The sequence below is a fragment of the Typopeltis vanoorti genome, chromosome 1 (assembly GCF_054136105.1).
Source record: "Typopeltis vanoorti isolate ZY-2024b chromosome 1, IOZ_Tvanoo_1.0, whole genome shotgun sequence".
Classification (NCBI taxonomy): domain Eukaryota; kingdom Metazoa; phylum Arthropoda; class Arachnida; order Uropygi; family Thelyphonidae; genus Typopeltis; species Typopeltis vanoorti.
This window is the reverse complement of record NC_143549.1, coordinates 1,979,705-1,999,379: the sequence shown is the minus strand read 5'-3', so window position 1 is coordinate 1,999,379 and position 19,675 is coordinate 1,979,705. Positions and strand designations below refer to the sequence as shown.

The 19,675-nt window shown below is 36.1% G+C and overlaps 1 protein-coding gene across 8 annotated transcripts in view; it reads left to right on the top strand.

The window, feature by feature from the left end:
* LOC150109749 (histone reader KMT2E-like) overlaps positions 1-19,675 on the top strand; it is a 902,496-nt gene that overhangs the window by 155,733 nt on the left and 727,088 nt on the right. For all 8 annotated transcript variants that reach the window (XM_090407149.1, XM_090406915.1, XM_090406833.1 and 5 more), the window contains one exon: positions 4,552-4,709. In XM_090407149.1, coding sequence (XP_090263275.1) covers positions 4,552-4,709 — 158 coding nt within the window. The remainder of the gene's footprint in view (positions 1-4,551; positions 4,710-19,675) is intronic.

Sequence of the window (19,675 nt, the reverse complement as noted above, 5' to 3'; positions counted from 1 at the left end):
AAATGAAATCCTTGGCATTCTCGAGTTGCCTTAGCTTGCGCTCAGGGATGCCAAGGATTGTATTCTCATAACCTCTCAAGTCAAGTTACAAAACTTTCATAGTTTCTACAAACATTTGACTTTGAAAAAATGTTGGATTTAGTATCTACTTTGCCTATGTAATTATATATTGTTTATTTTCCATTTAATATTTTTTGGGCTGGGATTGACCACAGATAACTGAAACCATGGATAGTGAACCTGTAGATAAGGGGGGCCTACAGTGTGTGTGTGCGTGTGTGTGTGTGTGTGTGTGCGGGTGCGTGCGCATACATATATATATACACGCCTGCAAGTGTTGCAAGTCTAGCTGACCCTGCACGTAGTGTAAGACCAAGGCAACTCATTGTAAAAGTAGAATAAGCTCTGATCACTAATCTCTTTCTACATTTATATCTCCTCCTGAGATTTTTATTTATTTAATAAGGTTAAAACACCTTATGGTAACTTGTTCTGCTAAAATACTTATAAGCTCTGTATTACTAAAATCTTGGTATTTCTAGCCTGCCTCCCACTAATGAGACCTCAATAAAGGTCGAAACCGGCCTGGGTAGTGGCCCCTTGCCTTTAATACAAAGCATCATACATCTCCTCCAGGAGATATGCTTTGCATTAAGGATAAATATTAAGATTAGTGATCAGAGCTTATTCTACTTTTACCATGAGCTGCCTTGGTCTTGCACTACGTGCAGGGTCATCTGGACTTGCAACACTTGCAGGTGCAAACTTTACTTGTTTGTCTGTTTGCTTACTTGGGAAATGGAGTAAAACCAGGTTCAAAATAGCTTGGTATCTTTAACATTTATTATACCCAAGGTAAAATACTTTCTACATATATATATATATTATGATTACAGAACAAATACATTTGATCAAAGATCAGATACCACAGATATGAGAATTCTGAGAAAAATGGCATCAGTTACAAAACTATATTAAAAATGAAGAATTGAACTTGACGTTATTATGCGTTCTTCTTCTTCTTCTTCTCCTTCTCTCTTCCGTCATCTATGTGAATGATGATGAGGCCGAATGAACTCTTTCCACTTCTGTCTGTCCCTGGAGAGTCCAAACAATTCTGTCCAGTTTGGTGTCGCTTGTTGTGATTTGGTTTTCAGATCCTCTTATATTTTGTCTATCTATCTAATTCTGGGCTGCCCTTTGGATCTTTTACCTTCCATCGTTGTATTCAGGACTTTAGATGGTAATATTTCTGTTTCCCCTTCTGGTCACATGGCCAAACCATCACAGTCTTCTTTTTTGGATTTTGTCTACTATTATTATTTCTTATTTTATTCATTTTCTTATGTCTTTGTTTCTTAGTTCTATCCAGCAGAGATACTCTAAGTAATCTTCTTATCCAACCTTTGTTTCTTATAAGCAGGAATGCATGAGCAAATGCTAATCTAAAGTGTGAGCTGCTCAGAACATGAAAGGAAAAGTTAAAGCAAAACAGGTGTTTTTGGCAAGAAAAAGACTCAGATGATAACCAAAATCTATGTAGATTAATGCTCTTAGTAGTATCTTACCATGAAATGTTGAAATATTAGATTTTTCAACATAGATGATCTGAAAAATAACAGATAAATGCGAAAAAAATTACCAATAAGAAACTATTAATAGTACAAACTTTATCATGTTCTACTATCGTGATATAATGTACATCCCTGAGGATACATATAAGCAATTTGATGATAATGTAAATTCTTTTTATCTCCCAGTTTCTTCACTTTTCTTACTTTTATGAGCAAACTGTATAAGGTATGCAATCTATCTATGACTAGCACTTTTCAAAACACTGTAGAGTTGTGTTACACCTGATATCTTAGGAATATAGTATTCTCAGCCATCATGGTGTAACATGAAGAATAAATATCATAAATTAAAACCCCTGCATAAAAAAATGAATTATTTAATGGAAAATTTCTTGCATCCAGTAATATGTATAAAACGTAAGGGTTGTTGTTAAAGTAGCTGATAAAGGAAGGAATGTATTAATATTGTAATATGACTTAAAATAAGGAATTCTAACTAAATAAGTAGCTAACAAAGGAAAGTATAGATTAATATTGTAATACGATTAAAAATGAGAGAGTTAAGTAAATAAGTAGAAAGGGGTGAGTCATAAAATACGTTATGTGAGAGATTAAGTTATTAAGTAGAATTCATAGAAAAAGTTTGAAAGGGGATTAAGTCAGGCTAGCACAAGAAAAGCAAAGCTATCGCTTAGGGCCGATCCCCGGATTGAAACATTGAGAACGGGCTTGCCAATCAAATGACGTTTGGCGAGAAAACGCCACTCTAATTGGTCGATGATTAAAAAACAAGTAGAAGGAGGAGAAAGGAAGTAAGAAAAGGTGCCGTTAGGGGAGCAGCTATAAAAGGGTTGGTAACCCCCTGGGGAGGACTTTTTTTGGATAGTCGCTTTTGGCCTTGGAGTTTGGTTTTTGTTCCGGTGGAGTTCACGGGGTTTTCCTGAGTGGCGACAATAATTGAAATGTCACAAGTATGTGTTAGCAGTGAATGATTTGTTAATCTACTTCAGTATGAATAATCAGATAGTGTGAATTGATCTAATTTGTTCACATCAGGTGAATTTATGAATTAATGTGTATGGCGGCATAATCACAAATAGCCATATTGCTTGTAATGATTTAATGTTAGTCTATAAGTATTTTAGTTTAGTATTTGAATTGTACCATGTTTAGAAACTTAATAAACCTTTTGTTCAATGATAAAAGAGTTGTCTGATGTTGCTAATCCAATGCACCGCTTAAAATCATCGTACCTAATCACGCGGGAAATTTAATGTTGAGGAAAGAGATTAAGAGTCACGACTGCAATAATATTTAAATACCAAGAGATATATTCGAGATTGACTTTATCCCTATTCATGACAACATAAATGGTGCAGTTGATAACCACTTGAAAATATTGTACTTAGTCACGTGGAAAATTTAAGTTGAGAATCGAGTTAAGTGTCACGACTGCAATAGTTACACTTTCAGATATATTTGAGTTCTTTCTCCTTGTTTATGTATGTAATATCCTAAACTAAATATCCCAAAAGGCGCAGTATAAATACAAATATTAGGGGTACTACGGGGAGCAATAACTTAGATATTGGTATAAGTTTTGGTAAAATCTCGGGCATAGAAGTTAGAAGAATATAGATAAATGGAATTTGTAAGATTAGAGTAGAAATCGTAAATTGGGACACAACAGTTGGCATGTTTTTGTTATTCTTCCTGTTGTTATTATTATTCTATTTATTTATTTAAGTTAAGGGATATTGTATCCCATATTGTTTCTTAGCCGAATAAGAAACTCAAAGAGTTTCATGCCGAATATAGTAAATATATAAAGTTCGGCGAGTCCAAGCTTAAGCAAATACCTGGATAGCAGCACCTGATCCCTTAGGTAGTGCAAATTGAGGCAACTCATAGAAAGGGTGGAGCAAGCTCCGATCACTATTCTTGATATTTACCCATAATGTGAACTTAGCTCCTAGGAGCTGTATTACTGTTCTACATTATGAGAGAAGGTCACTACCCAGACCGGTTTCAACCTTTATTGAGGTCTCATCAGTGAGTATGTAGACCTAGTTAGTAATACCAAGTTTGTAGCAAACAGAACTTACATCCCTTCTATGAGAATAGCCATGAAGGTGTCCTAATAAATTACTAATTATATGAAGAGCTTCAGTTCGCCGATATGAACTTATTTAAGTTAAGGGATATTGTATCCCATATTGTTTCTTAGCTGAATAAGAAACTCAAAGAGTTTCATGCCAAATATAGAAACTATATAAAGTTTGGCGATTCCAAGCGTAAGCAAATACCTGGATATTTGCTTATGCTTGGATCATGGCTATTCTCATAGAAGGGATGTAAGTTCTGTTCGCTACAAACTTGGTATTATTAACTAGGTCTACCTACTCACTGATGAGACCTCAATAAAGGTTGAAACTGGTCTGGGTAGTGACCTTCTCTCATAATGTAGAACAGTAATAACCATAATGTGAACTTATAATATGAACATAACCCATAATGTGAACTTAGCTCCTAGGAGCTAAGTTCACATTATGGGTAAATATCAAGAATAGTGATCGGAGCTTGCTCCACCCTTTCTATGAGTTGCCTCAGTTTGCACTACCTAAGGGATCAGGTGCTGCTATCCAGGTATTTGCTTATGCTTGGAATCACCAAACTTTATATAGTTTCTATATTCGGCATGAAACTCTTTGAGTTTCTTATTCGGCTAAGAAACAATATGGGATACAATATCCCTTAACTTAAATAAGTTCATGTCACCGAATTGAAGCCTTTGGCTCTTCATATAATTAGTAATTCTATTTATTTGTTTATTTTGTGCGTGTGTGTGTGTGTGCGCTATTAGAAACAGAAAAATCATGATTAACTGTATTCAGAGTTATTTCGATCTATAGTGAAAAAACAAACAACATAAACCCAGTTATCAGAAAATATTAATATACCTTTCCTATTTTTATAGGATCATAATTATGGTGCACCTCCTCCTCCTACACCACCGCAATCACCATCTCTAAAATTAAATACCATAACCGATGAAGATACTTATTTTTCTGTTATTTCAACATCCACAAATAATGAAGAAGAAAGTCAAGAACAAAGCATTACTCGCTGTATTTGGTATGTATTTAGAATTATATATTTTCTGACTGTGATTTTGTATTCCACTTTTTTTTTTTTGTGCATAATAATTTCCATATTTGTGTATGTTATGTGAATTCCACTTCCATAAAAGTACTAAACCTATTGTACATTTAATTCCATAGGGTTACATAATTTGGTTGCCCAGAGACTAGAAATGATGTTGTTTTCAAGCTGCTTGTCTCCAGTAGGCAAGTTGGTAGTCTCAGAAATGTTCTATATTCTGCAACAAGCTGACAAAATTATGTGAATATAACATACTCCCATAATCAGCATTACTATGTTTTCATGTTTTTTTATTTAGTATTCTACATCGGGATAGAATACATTAATTAGTTCATCTAGTTTCTGCAACTCTGGTTGGCATCAGGTCATGTTGCAAATGTTGAAAAATTTAAGAAACATGTTAACATGTACTCCCATAACATACTCTCATGTAAATGTTAACATACTCACATGTTAACATATACATATTGATTGTTGGTAAAGCAAATGTATTGTCTCTGATCACAATATTACACAGAGTTGAAGCGACTAGAAAAGCATGAAAGAAAGATAGTGGGAAATGTGATGAAATACACAAAATGAAGGAAGGATGAACAAAGCAGAAACAGAAAAGAATATGATAATATAAGGAGTGCCCTGGATGAGCAAGCAATGAAAGTCTGTTTCTCTAGGCATGATGATTTGCAGTGTAACCAAAGCAAAATATAAGCAAATAATCAAGAGGGTGATGTGATTGTGTTGGTTGGTTGAATTATTTGAAAGGAGAAAAGTATGCACAAAAGTATATATGAATTATTGAATAAGATGAAAAAGAAGAGTAAAGACAGAATATCCTTTTCTGGCTCACTTCATGGTTTGACAGTAGTGAGCTGAGCTGCAGTTGCAAATGAGCCAGTAAGTAGATTGTGTAGGAGAAATAATGTGCAGTATGTAGAGGTATGAAGTGGCTGCTGGTTGAAATGATTTGCACTTGCAAGATGGATTGTGCTAAAATGATTTCGGTGTAATATACTTTGAGGAATTATTGTTGTGAAAGGTGACTACAAATTGTCAGGACAACTGGATATGTATGAGTCATTGCATGTGGATGCGTGAATTAAATGAAGTGGTAGAAATTGTGAGTGTAACAACAAAGAATGTGAGAAAGAGAATAATAGCTTTGGGTGACCTCAGGAAATGTAGGACTAGTTTTGTAAAGAAAGAGTAGTATAAACTTGAAATAGGAAGGGGGATTTGATTCAGGATCACATTGGTAGTCTGCTGTCATATATATATGCTAATGCCAGAAACATCAGAGCAAAGTTTAGGAGTTCTTCATTCTTCAACTCCAGTTTAGCTTATATAGATTTCTGTACGATATTCATCACTTTTCTCACCTGTGTCTTATATATTTCTTAATTTTCTGTCATTCTTATTTTTACAATGTTCCTTCCACACCATCTTCTTATGAATCTCTTGCTTCATAAGATTGTACATTTACCCCATTTCACTCCAACTATTTGTTCTTCAGACTTTCAAGACACATTCAGCTGTGTTATATAAGCATCTTTTCAAAGCCTCCCACCTGTTGCTGGTATCCTTCTGCAATTTCAGCAACTGATACTTGGGACCAAATATAATGTTCTTCTGAGGTTATCATGATTTTATTTTGTAGTTTAGCATCTAACCTGTCGTAATCGAAACATCCATATGCTTATCTATTTCCCAGTCAGTATAACATGATCAGCCACCAGGTTGCAACAAAACAATCACATTCTTATCGAGATTCTTTTTAATGCTATTATTAAATCTAACACTAGCCTCAAATTCCTTCTTTCACATGCTGCCTGAGAAAGTTTCCTCATAACAACTCAGTAAATTCTCCTTCATTCGTATTATGAGTTTTCTCTGCTATTCAGTTAGTGTTTGGATAATATAAGTCACCCATAATGATGATTAATTTAGTACCTATCAGGGTACTTTTGCAATGCAATTCATCATCCCCAGAAAATGAACTTCCAGTTCTCTGGCAACATACTACCATATATTTCATCCTGTTATCCTCCACTTTTCATCAGATAGTCTCATACTGACTATCTGATGGGGCATTTTACAATTATTGCTTTTATGAGTTTTTAGCAATGGTAGGAAACCATCTTTATTGAATACATATCAATGAATTATCTTGTACTTGAGCAGGATATTTGTAATCAGTTTTGACAGTCTTGCTGTAGGCACTGAATAGATGTTCTATATTTTCATTTATATGATCACATAATCTGTATTTCCTATTATTACTGATGTTCTCATTTTGATTTAATTGCATTAGTTTGTAATATTTATTCTTGAGTGGTATAATAAAACCTTTCAGTTTATTTCTTAATATATCTATAGTGTAGTTATTTCCATGTCTTATATGTGCCAGTTTTTTATTTTATTTTATTTGGTGTCTTGCATTGGAAATGTAAAGGTTTATTTTTCCAGCACAATCGATTATTTTGCTGTTCTGTGGATGTAATTTGTTGATATTCTTTGGAAAGCAAGATGTGTAGTCATTGATTTTCCAATTTCTGTCGAGGTCTTTTTGCCAATCTACTATGCCAGCAATGTGACAGATCACTTGTGTAGGTCAAGAGTTAATTGCTCAAAAAGCCCTGTGGTTTATTTGGTATCAACAGTACTCTTTTATTGGAAAGACCTGAGTTTGAATCCTGCTTAGGATGCAAAGAATCGTTATCATTGCTTTTCAGCTGAAGGTGGGTTAGCTGGTTTTATACAGATGTAGCAGGTTCCCCCCTCTTAGAAACTAGAAAGAGGTTTGTTTGCAGATGACCAAATAATCATAGCAAGAAGTGAAGATGAACTCCAAAAATCATATATGCCTTAAGCATAAGTGCAAAAAAATTTGGAAAGCAAATATTAAAAGACAAAACAAAAATCATAATTGAAAAACCATGATTGTACATAAAATTTTAAAATAAATTGACTGCTTTAAATACCTTGTATGTGCTGTATCATTACAAAAGAAGCTGACATTGACATCAAAATTTCAAATTTTCTAAAGATAACAGGAATGATCAATAATATTTTCAAACCTAACCAAGTTCAAAAGCATACAAGAATAAGAGTTTATAAAGTTTTGATAAGACCTTCTCTACTGTACAGAAATGAATTATGGACCATAAAAATAAGCCACAGGGCAGAAGGAAAAAAGAATGGAAACTGGAGAAATGAAATTCCTGTGAAGGACAGCAGGCTATAATCTCTGGGACAAAAGAAGGAACATAAAAATACATAAAGAACTAAAAATAGACTCATTATTGGACGAAGTATATTATGAATACAAAAAAAAAGTGGTTTGAACATATTGAAAGAATGGACAGTTTAAGACTACCCAAAAAAAATACTGCAATACCACCAAGTTCAAGGATATAGAAAGGAAGACCAAGGAAAAGATGGAATGAGAACAGAACAGGCCAACGGGCCTAAATTCCCAAAAGGAGAAGGATGATGATGGAAACCAGAAAGAGACTTTAAATTGTTTTTTTATCCTGCAAAACAAGCAAACCAGCCAGAAGAGCAGAAGAGTAATTTATAGCCAGAACAAACAATGCAGAGAGGATGAAATGCTCTATCATAAACGGTATCACGAATTACTAAGAAACTAATTTAATTAGCCATGGCAGGTCATTGAAAGGAAATGTGGACATCTTTCTTGTTCACTTTAACTGGTGAGGGACAGAAGCACTGAAACATTTTACAGCCTGATAGTTACAGGCAATTGTACACATAATCTATTAGCTTCAAATTATGATTGAATTATGCACAGGTGTCACCCGTGAATAAACAATTCTGAACTTGTGCTCCCACATTTTATCATTATTATAAGTGTTTTTCACTCAAATTAATCACTAAATGGAAATCATAAGGAGCTAATCATAAGCAGATACTAAGGAGCTGATTACTTCTGCACAACCTGTAAGTACTTATAGGACATTAAGTCAGTTATCTTTTCAATTAAAAATCGGCTATGCATAAGTACTCACTTTTCCTACTTTGCAAAGTAAATATGGTGGCAACAAAGGGCATTGATGGAAGAGCACCTCATGTCTTGCCAGCACAGTGCCATTGATCACCGACAAACTCATGATAATATAAAGTACCGCTGTAAAATTGATGTTACCAATAAGAAAAATGGTATATTGTGCACTTTCTGTTGCCACTGACTACATACTTCCTGCACAAAAATAGACAAATTGGTGCACATACTATTTATCTACCTCAACCAGACTTCTTCTGTTCATTGTGCCTCCCTTTTGTAAAACAGCTTCTGAACTTAGATAAACGAGTTGAAAACCTCGAACAGCACCTTAACACGATGAATGAAACTTTCTCCTCCAAAATCTGAACGCCGGAAGCTAAGCTTCAACTACTTGACCATCAGTGCTGCAATGCAAGTGCACCCTTGTCCACCAGTGAACTATGCAATCTAATTGCATCAACAATACATGACCCAATCAAGGTTAAATCAAGAAATTCATTGGCATTATTCTGAACTTTCCGATGGAAAGTAGCGAATCACTGAAAGATGACATTAGCAACTTAGCAGGAGAATACAACTTTGAGTCTAGAAATATCGCTAGGTGCCATCGTTTCAACCCGTAAATATAAGACAGGATGGAATGCACTTTCCATGCCGCAAGAAAGTAACTTGTGACACGCCGACAAGCACACCTAAAGTGATGACATCCATTAATAACAAGTTCAAGGACACTTACTCCCAGTTGCGCATATATGCTTGACCTGACTTAATTTTCATCCAGAGAAAACAAAAGCATCAGCAAAAGCAACTTGAAGAAAAATTCCAGTAGCAGCCACCATGGAGACCAGTATGCCGACACTGTGTAGGAAACATGCAAGATCCTTGCGATCAAATATGTGCCCCATCGAACCTTGCATATCCACTTCACTAACAGTGGCCTCAACTCCAACCTTAATAGTGACTAAGGCCATCTCCGGTCTACCAAACCCCACCTATTCTTTTTGGCAGAAACTCAAATTTCACTTTCCCCAGCACTATTCATCTTAACCTTTCAAACTACACTGTCTTTAACTCCTTTTGACTCAAGGGTGATGTCTGCACATATATCCGTTCCCACATAACTTGTCAGAGAGTATCCAACCTAGAATCTCCTAACTAGGACCTTCTTTGGTTGAAAATTTTCCTCCCTACTCAGTCAAATCCATTTGCTTTCTCTATCACTAATGCCACCAACAACTTTGAATTCTTTAATCTCTTCTCTTTAAAAAAGTTATTTTCTCTAGTCTCGCCTCCCTAATGGTGAAATCATCCTCCTAGGAGATTTTAATGTATACGACACCAACTCGCTTTCTTCCTCCAATTGTTGAGATCTAGCAGGTAGAAATATTGAAACATTTGCCATCACTGATGATCTTACACCAATTGTTCACATGCGAACCAGAATACTAGATAACCCAAACCACTCTCCAAAACACCGTAGATTTCTTTCTCGCTAGTGACCCTTCCAAATACAGTGAATGTAGTGCCCCCACCTCACCCAGTAATTCTGACCACAATCTAGTGCTCATCTCTTCCCACATACAACAATGCTTACATAGACACTCCCATACAAGAGTAATTTGGCATTATAACAGTGCTAAGTGAGACATCCTCTGCGACTTCTACTATGCCTCATTCTCATGGTTGGATGATTTTTTTTTTTGGTCTTCCAGTTCAAACATATACACTGAACATATCACCAAAGTAATCCTTACTGGCACGGAAACATACATTTACCACACCACTCTGAACTGCTGTCTCCTAACTAAACCCTTGTTCTCCAAAAGATGTGCCAAGGCTGTTGAAATAAAAAATCAAGCATAACACAACCGGCTTACATCAAGAACCTCATTCTCCTTTACTGCTTATACTCAAGCCCAAAATAGCTGCAAAAAAAGCTCTCAATGCTTCAAAAACAGAGTTTGAATGCAGGAAAATCTTCTGTCAAACACTATTTCCACCCCTATCATAGCCAGCTGGGTAAGCAGCTAGGCAATCATCTGTAGGTGACAATGCAATAGAGCATCATGACCTACAGATAAAGTCAATCTGCTGGCTTCATGCTTTGCCTCCAATGCATGTATAACTGACAATGATAAATGTCCTGCAACCATTTAAATGCCCAGTATATAATGCCCCTATATCCTTTTGCCAGAAAGAGATCAGAAAAATATTCTCCTGGTCCTGATAGCATTTCTCTAATTGTCCTAAAGATTTGTGCACCAGAACTGATTCCTATTCTATGTCTTCTGTATATACTTTCTATATATGGATACCAGTGAATTATTCTTTCTATATATGGATACCAGTGAAGTATATTATTAGAATCCTAGACAATATCAAAAAAGAGAACCAACAGAAAACAAACTTCATCATAAATGCTGGCAAACAAGCTATTACAGATCAAGAAATTGCAAACACACTGGCAAAAACCTATTCAAACAACTCCAAACTTCAGTATAACAGAGAGGACAAGCCCCTCAATAAACTCACAAGTCAAATGCTAAAACAAGCAAGAACATACCAAACTAATGACATCTTCTCCGAAGAATTTACACTAAGTGAACTAAATTCATCAATCGAGAAAACTGCACCTAATAAATCCCCTGGTAATGATCTTATCTTTGGTCATATGGTCAAACACCTTGGCAAAAATGCCAAAGAACAACTTCTGGACATTCTCAATACCTCTTGGCGAACGGGCAAACTTCCAAAAGAATGGAAAAAATCAGTTATTGTACCCATCCTGAAACCTGACAAAAATGCTGCAGAATGTCAAAGTTACAGACCTATCGCATTAACTAGCATACTTTGTAAAATTACTGAAAGAATCATACACTCCAGGCTTATGCACTGGCTGACAAAAAATAAGAAAATCAACTACTACCAAACTGCTTATAGAACTCGTCATTCGACAACAGATCAATTATTCCATTTCTGCCAAACAATAATAGACTCATTTCAGGAAAAACCAACAAAAAAGACAACTGCCATATTCCTTGATATGACTGCTGCTTTTGATCGTGTTTGGATCAAAAAATTAATACAAACAATACATGATATTGGAATTAGAGGAAACGCTTTAATCTGGATTGCTGATTTCATCAGAGGAAGAAAGATCAAAGTCAGAATCAATACAGCAATATCAAAAGAGCGGAGAACCTGGGCTGGTGTTCCCCAGGGCTCAGTACTCAGTCCCTTACTATTCCTTCTATATGTCAATAATATTCATCCCTACCTTACAGAAGACACAAAAGTAACTTGCTATGCAGATGATATAGCCATCTGGCACACTAGTGCTAAAATCAAAGAATCAGAGGAAATTCTAAACAAATCCATGAGAGGATTAGAAAAATGGTCAAACGAACTCAAACTTAAAATCAACCCAGACAAAACAAAACTAAGTACATTTAGTACAGACAGGAAAAATAGACATTCCTACAATCCCAAAGTCATGATCAATAACAAGCTAATTGAAAAAGTCACAAATCCAAAATACCTTGGTATTACGCTTGATCAGGAATTACGTTTTGCACAACACATCTCTAACACTTCCAACAGAGCTCTAAAAAAATTAAATATACTGAAAAGGCTTTGTGGAACAAATTGGGGTGCAAAGCCAAAAATCCTCAAAACTACTTACACTACACTAATAAGGCCAATAATGGAATATGCAGCACCTATCTGGTCACCTTCGGCTTCATCGGTAAAGAAAAACCTAGACAAAATACAAGCAAAAGCATCCAAGATTATCATTGGTGCAGTCTCATCCACTAACAACATCAGAGCCCAACAGGAATGTGGGCTTGACCTGCTGGAGGACAGACGAAAATTTGCCACCATAAAATTCATAAATAATATCAGAAGCTACCAAAGTGATCATGTCTCCCTAAAAACCTATGAACATTGGAACCAAATTTGCAGACTTCACAGATCATCGACTTTACAATATGATGACACTATCAGGAAAGAAATAGGTCTTGATCAGCTAAATGTCCACATAAACAAAGAACCTCTATTTTCCAGTCCTTTACCTTCAAATACCTTCATAAATCTAAACCTTACCAAACTCTGTACAAAAAAAGAACCAAAAGAAATGCTTAAAGAAAAAGGCCTAAATACCATCAACCTTCTTTCATCCTCGAAACAGGTTATTTGTTATACCGATGGATCATCAGACACCAATATGATTAATGGAGGCGCTGGTGTTCTCCTTCTACTCCCGAAAGGTGAAAAACTTTCAATAAAAGTTGGATCTGGGAGAATCGCTTCCAATTTTACCAGCGAACTCTACGCAATAATTAAAGCACTAGAAGCCTACTTAAATCTATCATCATCTCAACAATCTGAAGGAATTATAATTTACAGTGACTCAAGATCAGCTATGGAGGCAATCAAAAATGGCAATACCAAGCTCACACAAGACATCCATAAACTCTTAAATCATCTAAAGTGTTTAGGCAAAAGTTGCATTCTACAATGGATTCCTGCTCATGTAGGCATTGATCACAACGAAGCAGCTGATAAATTAGCAAAAGAGGCCAGAGAACTCAACCAAGAAACTCATATGATAACTCTTGCTGATGCCAATGCACTAGCAAAAGCTAAACTAATTCCATTGAAATCAGTGATACAACATCAAATTCCCGAGATCAATGCTGACAGAAGGACCTCCACTACGATAGCAAGACTACGAACAGGACATTATAGAGGAATGAAGATCAATACAGATGATACGAGAACATATAGAAACTGCAACAACTGCCCCAATACGGAACTGACACCCACTCACATCTTTACCTGTCCAGCAATTACAGCAGCCTTGCAAGAAATAGATCCTAATCCTGAACAACAGCTCTATACAAACAAAATCACAGACATAGCCAAAGCAGTACAAAGAGCGCACGGAAACATCTAAGACTCTTCAAAGGACAAGACAACAACAACAGTGAATTATTCACTGGTATCTGTTCCACAGCCTGGAAATTGACCTATATTCAACCCAAGATTTCCCAAGAAGGGCAACAAATCCATGCTGTCAAACTATTGCCCTATCTCACTAACCTCTGTCCTATCTAAATTAATGGAGAGAACCATCAATTCCCAACTTCTAAACTACCTCTAAGGTATACCCAGCTTATAAACAACCACCAGTCTGGATTCTTTTGCTGCTAATCAGTAGGAGATCTATCACATATCACTCATCTGTGGACAAATGACATGAAGCAGTTTGGTAAATCTCAAATATTTGCACTTGATATCTCCAAAGTTTTGACTGGGTCGGTCTGGCACAAAGACTTATTAGACAAACTCCCATCATTTCATCATTTGGTCTGTCCAATGACTTTTGCATATGGATTGCCAGCTTTCTGTCTGGATGCACACTATGTGTGATGGTGGATGGTTCCTTATCCTCTCACAATTGAGGAGAATGAAGTTCTGTTCTCTCACCAACTCTCTTCCTTCTGTATATATCAATGACTTACTTCAGTTGACCTCCAACCAACACATAATTTTGCAGATAATAGTACATTGCACTCCTCCCTGTCATTTGATAAACTTTGCTCTACACAAATCATCTCAACCTGCAGAATATCAACCACCACTACTCTCAGTTCTGATCTCCAGTCCATCCTCCAGTGGGGTTCAGGTAGCTTCGTCAATTTCAGTATACTAATAAAACCCAGTTCTGTCTTATTTCTCACAAAAAAGGAACCATTTTCTCCCAAGCCTCTTTTGGCATAAACACATCACAACCATTGCATCCTCAGCTTCTAAAAAAACTAGTTCTCTTTTGCTCAAGATGTTACTTCACCTCTGAACAGCTGTTTTCTTTATGCAAATCACAAATCTGGCCAGCTATTGAATACTGTTCTCACATTTGGTGTGGAGAGCCCTCTAAGAACTTCAAAATACTTGACTGAATACAGAGGAGGGCAGTTAGATTGATTCTTGCCAACTCACTCTTCCCACTTTTGCATAAGCATTTGGTTTCTCCAATATGTGTATTCTCTAAATATTTCCATGGCAAATGTTCATCTGAAATAGCATCGATAATTCCCTCACTCAGTACTAAGTCCATTAGAACACGTGCATCTGCTGTCCAACATCCCTTCACAGTGCACCTTGAAACCCACAGAACAAGTTTATTTTCCTCCTCTTTCATCCTTGTTACTGCTGTATTGTGGAACATTCTCTCCCCACCCCCACCCAATGTTTTTCCTAAGAAACACAATATATATAGGCTTTTAAATCAAATGTAAATAAGTTTCTCCTTTCCAAACCAATCACACACACATGCGCAGTACTAATGTACTGTGCATGTGTGGTGGGGGGGTTGGATCTAAAACTGTTTTCTCTCAGGTCATTCTTTGCATGTAATAATGCTGAAAGATATGTTCTCTTCAGATAAATTCAATTTCCTATTAAGGTAGGTTATGCAAGAAAAGGTGGTCCTCAGAGCTCTATTATTTCACCCATCCTTTTCATCATATACATAAACAAATTTCTTTCATTGACTTCATACTCTGTTCCCAGTTTGGTCAGTGGTAGCGCTCTCCGCTCATATGACAAACTTGCAGTGCTAAAATATCTCAAGCTTCAAGATCTTCTACAACAAGTGTTCTTAAACACTAATCTGCACACTATCCTGCAACAGATAGCAACAACTTAGTCGCCTTAAGTTCTTCCAAAACATTTTTTTCTTTCTCTCCTCTCAAAAAAGACCTTAGTGCTTTTTACCTTTACCTTTGATAATGTGCATCTTAACACTCAAGATCGGATTCTTCTTGTTAGACTGACTTACTCCTAACCTTTTCTTGCATAATTAATCACACATCACTTTTATATAATCTCAGTTTCCAGAAAACTTGGCATTCTCTTTTGCACATTGAATTATTTTTCAACTGTACCAATCCTAGACCAATCTGGGATTGGTACTGTCCAGTTACTCTGTACCAATCCCAGATTCACTTAATCCTTCTAATATTGCTCTAATATTTGGAGCAGTGCATCTAAAACCTCTCTAAAAATTTTTGATGCTATTCAGAAGAGAGTAGTTTGGTTAATGAATGTCAGTTTTACAAACTGTTTGTCACCTTGATTCTAGTAAATGATATTCTGCTGAATACTCTTGAATATCGTATCCTGTAATTAGATTGTTTATCAGAATTAGCATGCATTATGTCACACATTTTTGCTAATCATATAACAACCCAAGCAATCACTGCTCATCATCCTTTTATAGTTGCACTGCTGACTCACGGAACCATATACTCCAAGTCATATTTCATTCCATGCACATTTTTCAAGAATTTTTGAGTCTGTTGTTAAATCAGCAATGGTTATAAACTGTGGAACAGCATGGCTGGAGATATTTGAGCAATAACCTTGTATATTGTGACATTGAAAATCCAGCTGGTTACAGTTGTTTTGGACCTTTTTTGCTTTCTTTTCTGTGGCGACTTCCATATGTATCAGCCTCTGTAGGGAATATCTCCACCAGCAATTTTACAGGAATGTTATTTTTCAACAAACATCCATCTAGATTCTCAGATCCATACGATAAAATTGAAAACTAGTTATTTTGACCAGTTTCTCTCTTATTCCATATGCATAAACACAAAGTCTATCAAGACTCATCGTGGGAGGTCACTCCTAGGAAACACAAAGTCTATCATACCACCCCTTAAAATCTTTTGCTTGGTTGAACAGTGGGAAGGAGTGATGACAAGGGGCCATTCCTGGAAGTTACAAAAGGAAACTATGAGCAAAAGGATGAGGAGTGGTTTCTTTGCATGGAGGGTGGTTGAACCATGGAATGCATTGCCTGATCAAGTGGCGAGAGTGAGAACAGTCAATGATTTTAAGGAGTGGTATGATAGACTATGTGTTTCCTAGGAGGACCTCCCACGATGAGTCTTTTGACTCCATGGAGGCCTAAATAATAATAGTCCAGTTGAATTATTATTACCGTTCCTGTTATTTCACAGTTAGCCATTCAATCCCACCAGGTGGTACTTGTCTTCATAGTGAAAGCCAGAATACATGATAATAGTGGTGTGTGATGTTCATTCAGATTTGTTGATCAACATGGACAGTAGATATAATATATTGAGCTTCAAAAAAGGCTTGATTTTAGGGAAATGCTAATATTGTAAGTTGTTTGCAGAGTGTTGTAGTTATGGTGTTCCAAGAATGGAAGGATACTGGCCAGAACAGCAGTCATTGGTTGGTTGGGCACCCATCTCAACTGTTTTCATGATGAATGCAATTATCATTGCCTTGTGCAAACCCATTGACTAATAACTGTGGAATTTAATGATGGTGAAACAAATGATGGTGTTTCCCAGATCATGGTCTAACATACTGTCTTCTATATGAGCCTTTGAAGTAGATGCCCAGTGATGGTAACCCCCCCCCCCCCTTCATGAATAATAATTGATGAATACATAATTGCCGTTTGTATTAGCGGATGCCATACTCATGTTGCTCAGTTAAGTCATTATTTTTTTTGTAGATGTTAGCGATATTCATTTTGGAAATTATGTACTTTACAACTGCGTTATAAATAACTATTTTTAATTTCCCTACGTTTTGACCTTCATATCAAGGTCATCATCTGGAGTATATACAAATATACAAGAACAAGCTGAGTTACATTTCACACAGTAAGCTAAAGAAACAATTTGATCACCAGTTATTCTACTGGCATGCAATTCCAGTGAAAAAAAAAAAAAGATACAGATAAATTAAAAATTAATTAAATATTTAGAAACTACATCAAAGCTAAATTCTACTTAAGATAATATGGGAGAAACATTCTTTCATATTGATAGTTTTCTTACAGTAACAATGATGTCCTATTTTTAACATGACGGTTGTTATATTAGATTTAAGATTCTGGATTATCTACAGCCCTGTTTATAATTAGCTCTTAGGAAGAAAGGTTCCATGGGTAGAATATGTGCCTTCCATATGCTTGGAATTTTTAGACCGTCATTATTGTTCAGCTTGGGATGGTTGATAAGAATCTCATTTCCTTAAATTTGCATTCATACCATGTTTTGGTGTGATGTAAACAACTGGTGCTTTTCCAGTCAATTCTATGTAAAGTGTTCAGAGCATGATCAAAAAGGCCAGCTTCACCATAGTTATTATATTTAATGTGTTGTTTATGTTCCTTTTGTCTGATAGGAATTGGGCATCCTGTTGTTTCCCCTATGTATGGTAGATTACAGGTGCAATAAATACAGTATACTCCAGGGTGGGCCAGCAGAGGGAGTGGGTCTTTGGATGAGTTGAGTAAGCTTTTTAATTTTGCAGGAGGTTTAAAGGTGACTTTGAGGTTGTATTTCTGTAGTATTCTGTTTATTTTATCTGATGCCCCTTTAATGTAAGGAATGGTTATAGTTTTATTGTATCTTGTTTATTTATTTATTTATTTTTTTTGAGGTCTCGTAGAGAATTTTGTTAATGGTGTTTTGGCTGTAACCATTTTTAGAAAAGTATTGCTGATAACTTTAAATTCATCTTTCAGCACTTGTTCAGTGGAGCATATCTTCAAAGCTTTGTTTTTTAGAGTATTAATGACACCTAGTTTTTGTGTTGGGTGGTGGTGGTAGTAGGAGTTTATGTGTATGTATTGGCCAGTATGTGTCGGTTTCTGGTAAACTGTGAAGGAAATACTGCCAGAAGGAAGACGTGTGACAAGTGTATCTAGAAATGGAAGTGTGTTCTGTTTTCAATTGTGAACTGTATGCGTTTGTGTTGTTTGTTTAGGTGGCTAAGGAATGTGTCTAGTGTCTGGCGACCATGGGGCCAGATCTCAAAAACATCGTCAACGTATCTAAGCAGCCAGACTTTGGATTTTAAAGGAGCGGAATGTAGAGCATGTTGCTCAAAATGTTCCATGTAACAGTTAGCAGTGGGGGGGGGGGGTAATGGCGAGCCCATGGCTGTCTTCTTTTTGTAGGTAGAAAGAAAGAATGCTAGCAATATTGTTTTGTATGTTTGGTGGTATCTTGTTTATTTTTGAATGTGTAGTTACGTCATGTTATTTAGTCAACTATCATTAGGCGATATACTTTTCATAATCCTTTATCATTATGCCAATGATGCATAACAGAAAAACGGCAACCAAGGCATCGATGTTGACTAGTATCAACGTGCGGGATTTAGTGTAGTGTAGTGTGTTTAATGGATTCATTGCTGAGATGAGAATGCAGAAAATATTTTGTGAGTATAAGAGATGCTAGTTGCAAAAGCATGAAGTGACTGATAATAAGGCAGGATTGTCAATGTGTTGTGGAGAATGTAACAGAAGCAGTGAATGATAGTGCACAAAATAAGAATGAGAGTTTGAAGAAAGTGGTTGAATGTAATAATGTGGATGATGAGATGCTAGCGGGAAAGAAATTGCATTCTTACACAGACTCGTTCATAGGATAAAATGTGAGCTCGAGCAATTGGAGAAACAATTGGCATGTGGTACAGAAGGACGGAGAATGAAAGAAAGAGTGAAAGAGGTATACTTAATGAAAAAGTGATGAAAGCATGTTTTCCAGGTACAAAGATGAAGAATGTTAGTTGTGCTGTAAGTATGCAGAAAAATGAAGCAAATGATTTAATTGTTTTGGCTGACACAAATGATTTGAAAGGTGAGAAATATGCGATGAGAGGAGATATGAAAGAGTTGCTAGTGGAAGCAAAAATGAAGAGGAAGAAAGTAAAGATTGTGAGTCTGCTGCCTCAGTATAATAGGACAGAACTGAGAAGAAGGGTCATGATTGTCAATTAGAAGATTGTAGGAGGAATGGCATGCAGTTTGTTGATGTATTTAGTGAATTTGATGATGAAAGGACTTATATATGCCTGATAG